At 43.9% G+C, this 9,238-nt stretch overlaps 1 protein-coding gene across 1 annotated transcript; it reads left to right on the forward strand.

Moving 5' to 3' along the window:
• Positions 1–5,967: 5,967 nt before the first annotated feature.
• On the forward strand, positions 5,968–8,898 carry hyal6 (hyaluronoglucosaminidase 6). The gene is made up of 3 exons (XM_067234903.1): positions 5,968–6,894; positions 7,680–7,769; positions 8,419–8,898. Exons 1-3 carry the CDS (start codon positions 5,968–5,970, stop codon positions 8,896–8,898), a joined length of 1,497 nt encoding a protein of 498 aa, XP_067091004.1.
• The last annotated feature ends 340 nt before the right edge of the window (positions 8,899–9,238 follow it).

Consider the following 9,238-nt stretch of genomic DNA (forward strand, 5'->3'; position numbering starts at 1 on the left):
GGTGGGCACAAAGAGGCCTATTCTCCTGTGTGGCCCCATCATAGACCAGTGTGCCTTCCACAAGGACACGCTGGACCAACTTCAAGAGGCCCCTGCCAACTTGTGACAAGTAGGGGACAGGCATTTGTCATTGTTCCCTCTGGGCATGCATAGTATGTGGTAGATATGTTTTGTGGCATTGTGAAATAATGAATAAACAAAGCCTTTTGTATGCAAGCCATGATACAGGGTGTGGCGGAAAGTACACGAATGTGGATGCGCACATAGTAATGGTATGTATGTGTTTAAATATTTCTTGAGAGTTTTTTTTTTTTGCCCTGGATGTGTCTTCCCACCCATGTGAGGAATGCTGATGTAGAGAGGTATGGGAGTAACCTAGATCTCTGTTGAGGGGGAGGGAGGCTGGAGACAACTTGTTTTAGGGCATGACCAATCTGCAAACCAATACCTAACTGGTAAATCAAGTTACAGGGCCAGCAGACACAAACAGGTTTGACTTAATCCAATCCATTCAGGCGTGTAAAGAGATGTAGTCACTGGCATGGATTGATACTCCAGGAAAATATACTAAGAGGATGTTTTAATAATATTTTGTTGAAATAGGATAAGATGCATCACTTGGGTGTTGCCATTAAACTTTTCTCAGTCGGGTCGGGCCTACATAGTATTCACCACTAGGTGGTGGTAGACAAGCACCATCCAATAACGTTTCACAATTTAATTCTCAATGAAAATTAATTGAGCTTCTATTCATGTAAACCCCACTGACTACAATTTCCGTTGGATGAAGTTCGAGTCGGCATATTTCCTGAATTTAAATTAGCTTTGGTTAGTTCAGGAGGAAATTAGAAACAACCAAACTCATTTAGTCTAGTGAAACAGCATCTTAATTAAATTCAGTACCTCGTCTGTGATGTTTGTTTCCTCCAAGAAATTATGTGTCGACATTGACTGACAAAAGACAGTTCCAGAGGCCTGACCTTCAAAGTCTCACTCGATGGTTCCAGTGCTGATTATCTGTTGATTTAGACTATTACAATGGTAGAGAAGTAGAGTAGGCTATATAAATAGAGGACTATGTAAAGAGATGCTGCAGACCCATCATATTATCATTATTATTTACCAGACACAAATACAAAGCGACTGAAAAACAGCTTTAAAGGGAATTGAGACCCTAAATATTATGACATCGCCAAAATTATTAACTACAGTACCAGAATTCTTTTAACCCTTGTGCTGCCTTCGGGTCACATGACCCAAAGGTTCATAACGAACCACCGTTGTGTTTACCCAATTTTACCCAATACAAAAACAAATAAAAATAATTTTCTTTTAACCATTGCAATGTGGGGGGTCTGAGACAGCCCGACAGTTAAAAGAAAATGCTTCACTTTGTTTTTGTAGGAGGTAAATTTGTCGCAATACGATGGTGGGTCAGAACGAACCGAAGATAACACAAGGTTAAGGTTAAAACCTCATTGGCTTCACAGGAACATGGGGACAGAGGGGAACTACTGGTACCCCATTTACTGTCCCTGTGTCCTGGAAACGAACACCTCGCAAATCCGTTCTCAAAGCCTGTGCGTGACCATACAAAGTCAAAAACAGCTAAGCAACCTTTTGGTAAGCAGCTCCAGTATTTTTACAGCTGAGATGAGAGACTTCCACCACCTCTCCATCTCACTGTTGGTGTGGAAAACACAATGAGAAAGATGAGAAGGCCAAGGAATGCATAGTCAGTCATTTCAGTAAGACCTGGCGTTTAAGAAGGTTAATGAAAAAAAGAACTTTACGCACACCCTGTTAAGCTGTATTTTTTTCTTTTTTTACAGGAAATACTTAGGGCTTAGGGAATGTGCTTTGATGGCACATACTCAATGTGTTCAAAACAACTCCTGAGTTAGTTTAAGTTGCCAAGTCCAGTATGCAGACGTAGGATGGAACCCCAGTTTGCCTCTGAACGCAGTCCACATGTTTGGCTTGCAGTCGTCCAGCTCCGTAGGTGATGATGACTATGGGTATTTCTGTGGTGCTGAAATAAACGTCCCATACCAAGATCTGTGTATGCATTAGGGCTGTTTTCACAGATGTAGAACAAAGATTCGTATGGGAATATTTTAACACTGTTCTGCAGAGACAAGCACATTTACTTTTACAGCAGGCAAACATTTACCTAAATATACAGGCTGAAACCTGAATATTTCAGACTGACGATCATACATGCACATCTAAATACTCAACTAGTCTAATAAAGAGATGTACTTACATTTGATCCAACATGGTACCTGTTGTCTATGGTTTCTTGGAATAGGATTAAATATAGCTCATAATTGTTATGTGTAGATGTTCAAACAAAGTGTTTTACTACATAAGGACTGACAGCCATTGTTGGCCAAGTGTATCATGTTTCCAGATCACCTCTGTTGAACGGCTATAGTGCTGCAAGTACCCGGCAATTGTGTCGTTGTGTATCCTCATGTTCTCAGTCAGACAGGCCTAGGAGGAGGAGCTGAGAACACAATAGAGGGGCATCGCTGGGCCCCCATGGTGACCAAGGGACATGGGGACAGAGGGGAACTGCTTGTACCCCATTTAGTGTCCCAAGAGAAGCGAAGGTTCACGCCAACCCCAGGAGAGGAGCCCCGGGAAGGGGACCATCATCTGCCCCTTTAGGAGGACCAGAGTGGAACTAGATTGGCTTGTGCAAGCATTCAAGTGGCCGTTATCATCGACTTGATAAGAGGTATGTCTATGGGCTTTTATAGCTTTTGTTTAAAGGATGATGATTGGAATATCCATTTCCAAGCACATCAAACTTAGCATGCACTTATCCAATATAGTTGCTCTTATAGAGGGAATTTTGTGTGGAACTCATTAGCGGAGCTTAGCGCCCTGAACTTCACAGACCATGAAAGTATCAGAATAGCTTGATCTTGCCTGATGCGCTTGATGGTTGTGTATTTACTGATTTTTCCAAGGACCAGGATCACTGGTACTTCAGCTCTGAAATGAGTTATTGAACCTGAAGTGCATTGCTGCACCACAGTAAATCCACTGGCAGTGGATGATATAATAAAACCACCATCACATATGGAAATGGTATCCACCAAACTGCGGGAGGGATAGAAAGAAAGAAAGACCACAAGATATGAAAAATACGAATGCAATCAAAGGCTGAAGAACCCTGAGAATGAACTGAAGGGGTGTGTGAGGGTTTCAATAAGAAATGTGTGGGTGTGTGTCTGTCTGTATCCTGTGTGCGTCTTTGTGTATGTGTGTTATTGTGGTACCATTTGCCCAACTGTTAATGATAACTGGACAAGTACGCATGCACGCACGCACACACACTGTCTCCCTCTCTCTCACTGCCTTCCATATGATATGCTGATCACAGACAAAGCCTAAATAATTACATCCCTCCACATACAGACTAAACGGCTCATTGATCCAAACTGAGCAGAGAAAGAGACTGGCTGACATGTCCTGCCCAGCGCTGCGGTGAAGATTACAGTCTCACTCTGTTTACTTCAATTTTCCAACACTCTCTCTTCTCAATACTTAACCTCACGCCATCACAGCTCCCCAGGAGCACGTTCACACATTAGTACACAGAAAACACAAACTCTCACGCACACACACACACACTCTGCATCGTCTGTCAGTCTTCGCCTCACAGAAACATTCACACTGGGCATTTTCTGTTCATCTCTCCCTTTACCTTTCTCACAGACGACTTGTTAAACGGCATCAAGTAACATTTAACACTATCCTTAATGGAGTTGCCTAGAATGATTGTGAGATTTCTACAGCTTTTATACTCCAAGGCTAGGGCATTTACTTCCAAGTCCAGGTTGGTCTCAGACTTTCCATATAAAATAAAGAGGCCATGGATTGTATTTCATTTTAACCTTACTTTGACCATTCTAGCTCTTATTTAACCCATGGAGTCAAATCACTGATTACATTGGTAATGGCATTATTTGGTTCATGCTAATAAAGTTTCCCATCTTCCTTTAAACCATAGGGGAATTAGTTTTGGTTGTTTGGCCAATATTCAACCCCCTACAAACACATGAACAGCCTGTCCTTAGGTATGCAAACCCATGGTGATGGATATATGTCGTCCAGACCACCATATTTATTCAAATTGCAGACACATGGCAATGGTACACCAAAGATATTTTTTTTCTGTTGCCAAAAAACATTGGCAAGAGCCTAATTTCATTCAATTGGCTTGCAGTTTCTTTACGAGAGGCTGGAAATGCTGCATGATATTAAAACACATGCAATGCAAAATTAAACTTTATATTTAAATAATTATTTATGAAATGAGGGTATTTTAATGTATTTACAATGTAGTAATTGAGCATTGCCCATAATCCATTCAATTGCTCAGGATGGGAATAATGCATTGCCAGCTCATGAAATTGAAAAACCAAGAGTTAGTTTAGCAACCATGCTAAAAGTTCATCCCAATCACATCATCTGGATTCAATCAGTTCGTAGACTTGGCTGCTTTTGCAGTTCAACTGTGTCTATTCGAAGGATAAAACAGCATCAAATACAGCATCCTTCGACAGTTTGGGTCAGACATTGTATTTTTGGGGGGTCTTTTTTGTGGCTAGTTGTTCCCAGAGGCACCGGGGCTAAATGTGGTCAGGAGTCTGCATGAGAGACTCCACAGTTCAGTGCTTGTGTTCGGCTGTGTTTGCTGTTACACTGGGTGGACATAGAATAGCACAGGATTCACAGCATTAAGCAGAGTTTTCCACAATTGGGCTGATGTTAGGTGTCCATCCTTGTGAGTGTGGTTAATGTGATGAAGCAGTTTGGCTATGGTTATTTCATGGTGTGAAATATATATATAAGCAGCCCACAATCTGACTCATATAAACTTTTATGTTGATTTAACCAACGGAAACCTTGAATATAGGATTGTTTTCAAGCGTTAACTTACAGAAACAAGCGGGTCTCTTTGATAGCCCTGTAAGAGAGCCTTCTGTAAAAAACTTTTCATTTGAGAAGTGTTTTGCTGAGAACCAACTTGCCAGGTTCAACCAGAAATCCCAGCGTCTTCCTCCAAGAACAGCAGAATCACTCCCTCATTACCCTCTGCATAATGCTAAGTGGGGCAGTACATTCCCAAAATGTGACCACTCCTCCAACAGTGATGCAGTCTTAAATGAATGGAGAATTCCCAGTTCTTTTTTAGTGGTCTCCCGCTCTTCTGCTATGGATTAGCGGTGAGTGAGGATGACGGACAGTTTTCCACGTCTCCTTTGGAGGTAACCTCAGATGCCATATGTCCCAAGAGCTGGGTCAAACTGTCCCGAGCTCTGTTTGGAAAAAGAGAATATCATCCCCATTAGTAGCATGCCAGTGGATGCCAACTGCAATTAGACCTTGGGGTCTCACATGGGCTTACATAAGAATCTGGAAAGAGCAGTCCAGACAAAAGGTTGACGAGGGAACCAAGTGTGAGAGAGACGGAAAGAGTGAGAGACGACACAGGACACAGTAGACAGGAATGCCCACACAGGCCAGAAAAACAAGTCCAAGTCTAATTAATGCCGACTTTGATATGTAAATATCTTCACTGCGCATCCCATTGTGACAAAAACACTCACTCAATGCATCTTTGTTCTTGAAACCCAGGCACGCATCGACAGGCTTGGCCTGGCCCGTCAGATCTTGACAAGAGCCTATGCGGTCAAATGGCATTTTAAAATGTATTTAGATTTGACAAGAATAGAGGAGCATTGTGCTGTGCGTGTAATCTGGAGCAGTTACGTGATTGACCCCCACTTGCATGTCCTTTCACCAGCCTTAGCGATTATCTCTGCCCACTCGACCCAATGATGCGTTTACTTTTTCTGCATAGATGACACTTCACTCCTCTTCTTTTTCTTTCATGTCGTGTCGTGCCTGGAACAGGATGGCTATTTGATCCATCCGGACCTCCGGGGGATGGCGCTGATTGGGCCCGGTCTTCTGGTGGTGTTGGCCTTTTGGGTCGGGCTGAAGGTCCAGGCTGAGCACACCAAGCAGGCTCGTGTTCCTCTGATCCCCCATCGGCCGTTTGTGGTTGTTTGGAACGCCCCCACCGAATCCTGTCGGCTTCGCTTCAAGGTGGACTTGGACCTCAGCGTCTTCGACATTGTGGCGAACCTCAACGAAACCCTCAGTGGACCAAATGTCACCATCTTCTACCATAGCCACTTGGGGTACTATCCTTACTACTCCAGTACGGGGATCCCCATCAATGGAGGTCTGCCTCAGAACCAGAGTCTCTCCAAACATCTGAGCAAATCCAGGGCCGACATCGACAAGCTCATCCCACACAAGGACTTCCGGGGCCTGGGCGTCATCGACTGGGAGAACTGGAGACCCCAATGGGTCCGTAACTGGGGTTCCAAAGACATCTACCGGAACAAATCCAAGGAGCAGATCCGGAAGTTGCACCCGAGCTGGCCGGAGAGCAAGGTGGAGATGGAGGCCAAAGAAGCCTTTGAAAGTGCGGGACAAGCCTTCATGAACGCCACCTTGCTTCTGGCCGAAGGCCGCCGTCCTGACGGCCTCTGGGGTTTCTACTTGTTTCCCGACTGCTACAACTACGGGTACAAGCAGCACCCGCAGCGATACACCGGAGAGTGTCCCAACGTGGAGCACGTCCGCAACGACCACCTGATGTGGCTGTGGAGGGAGAGCACGGCTCTGTACCCTTCCATCTACCTGGACCACGAGCTCAAGTCTTCGGCCAACACCGTCAAATTCGTCCACTACCGTGTTAAAGAGGCCATGAGGATCGCATCCATCGCTCGGGCCGACTTCACACTACCCGTGTTTGTGTACTCCAGACCGTTCTACGCCTACACCTTTGTGGTCCTCTCTGAGGTGATTCATTGAGCCCCGTTTGAAAACCAGAACATTCCTCCTTTCCTCTTTTGCTTTCCCAGAGACTTGTCAAGAGCTTTGTAGCAGAGTACATGGTCTCATTATTTCTATTATTACTATTACTGTTTCACCCATTATGCTATCTTTATAAATCAGAGAATACTGTAAGGAGGTGAGGTAGTAAAGATGCACTTTGACTATTGAAAAATAATGTCTGCAGTTTTCTTCACTGAAAATGACTGAAAATGATGCCTAAATAATATCAAATTGTTGATTTGACAGCCATATTCATAGGCCATATAAAGTTATGAACTGATGCAAAATGTTAAAACACAACCAGATCTCACAGAAAATATTAACATGGTTGTCATGATAATCACGTCTGGTCACTAGTTTCCAGCAGGCCCCAGTCCTTATTGTGTCCACCCCTGTGTGTGTGTGTGTGCGTGCGTGCGTGTGTGTGTGTGGGGGGGGTAACGTCTGGAACTGTCAGAATGCTATGAGTGGAATGCCTCTTTGAGAGACCTTGCATGACCTGTAAAGGATTTACAACACATCCTCTTTATTCTAACATTGAAGGGCTAGGAGGTAAACCATCAGTGTCAAAGCCATTCTAAAATAAGGGTTAGAAAAGAAATAAAACTGGAAATATTCACTAATTTAAAGCCCAGGATATGCCCATGTGTACAGATGTTTTATGGAATCATTTACATTTACATGTATTTTCTATTGCATTGACATTTCATTAATTTGTATGCTCGTTTTTGATATGTTTGTGCATTCAGAGCGACCTGGTCCACACTATTGGAGAGAGTGCAGCTTTAGGAGCAGCAGGAGTGGTGCTTTGGGGATCCTCAGAATATGCTAGAACTCAGGTAACAGTGTCCATAAAAAGAGCAAAATGTCTTACACTGCTTTCTTAGCCCCCTTATTGAGCAAGCCATGCAGCATTTCATATACATACTGTACAAGGAGAAATGTAACTGGTAACAAACACAAACACGTTGTAAGTATTTAACAAATGGTGATGAACGACCCATGTCAAGGAAAGTCAGAATTCTCTTGCAATTTCCCTCCATCTTCTGTTCTCAGTGTCTTCAAGAATAGAATGTTTCCATTTGGATGTTGTAGCCAATGAGTGCACAATGTCTGTAACGAGAACTGATTTATATCAGACAGTGGTTGGGTGCTCAGTTGAAATGGAGAACATGGTGATTTGGTGGCTTTTGCATCAGTTGTAAATTGCAATGTAATTTGGCTTGAAGGGTGAGATTTGTTAAAAATGAGGGAATTTTCCATTGGGCAAAAAGCTTTGCTTCCCAGGGTGGTATTCCTGTGTGGTACTGCCTAATTTGTATTGAAATAAAGATATATTTAACAGCCGACAAAAGTATTTGGACCAGGAGTACTTGCTGTTGCAGTTGCTTTGAGGGTTTCTTAGTAGAATCATCATTACATTTTGTACATTATTTTCCAAAACAAGTTCTCTCACTGCGTCGTATTTGTGTTCCTCGCTCCCTCCAGAGAAACTGCCTGGCGGTAAAGAAGTACATCGACGGTCCTCTCGGCCACTACATCATCAACGTCACCTCCGCTGCCAAGCTGTGCAGCAAGGCTTTGTGCAAGAAGAACGGCAGGTGCGTCCGCAAGAGCCTGGAGTCGAGTGCCTACCTCCACCTCAACCCCCGGTTCTTCCGCATCCGCCGCAACCCGGGCCTGAGAGGCCCGCGCTTCCACGTCAGTGGCCACCTGAACAACCACGACATCCTGGACATGAAACACAAGTTCACCTGCCAGTGCTACCAAGGCTGGACGGGGGTCTACTGTGAGATGCCCCAGTCTCCGCCTCTTCCTCCTCCTCCCCCTCCTATGCAGCCCATGCCCCACCCCAGGGACAACAGTTTGCTCGGAGACATCCTGATTATCCTGTCCCTGCACTTCTCCTGTCTGTGTGTCATCATGTTCCTGGGACTGTGTCTTATTATCAAGTGTTTGATATTGTAGAGATTGGAACGGCTCCGAGCCCTTGGGCAAGGACTCCTGATGTGCATGTTGCAGTTCCAGCCCAGCAAAACCTGACAAAACCGGATTACCTTTCCAAAAAGACAGAACCATTACATGGGCACACTCCAATTTTCTAAATTTTCTCCAAGGATTTTGATGAGAATTGCAGGAGACATGATGGCAACGATGGTGAGAAAGGGTCTGCACCAAAATAACTGGTGTTTAAGGGTCAGTTAGTGGAATTTAGACTTCTGAAGCTATGAAATGGTCATACCGTTCTTTTTAGGTATGGCAATAAAGTGTGTAAAACACATGTTGAATCAATTCATAAATGTCTTTT

Source organism: Osmerus mordax, chromosome 4 (assembly GCF_038355195.1).
Source record: "Osmerus mordax isolate fOsmMor3 chromosome 4, fOsmMor3.pri, whole genome shotgun sequence".
NCBI classification, from domain to species: domain Eukaryota; kingdom Metazoa; phylum Chordata; class Actinopteri; order Osmeriformes; family Osmeridae; genus Osmerus; species Osmerus mordax.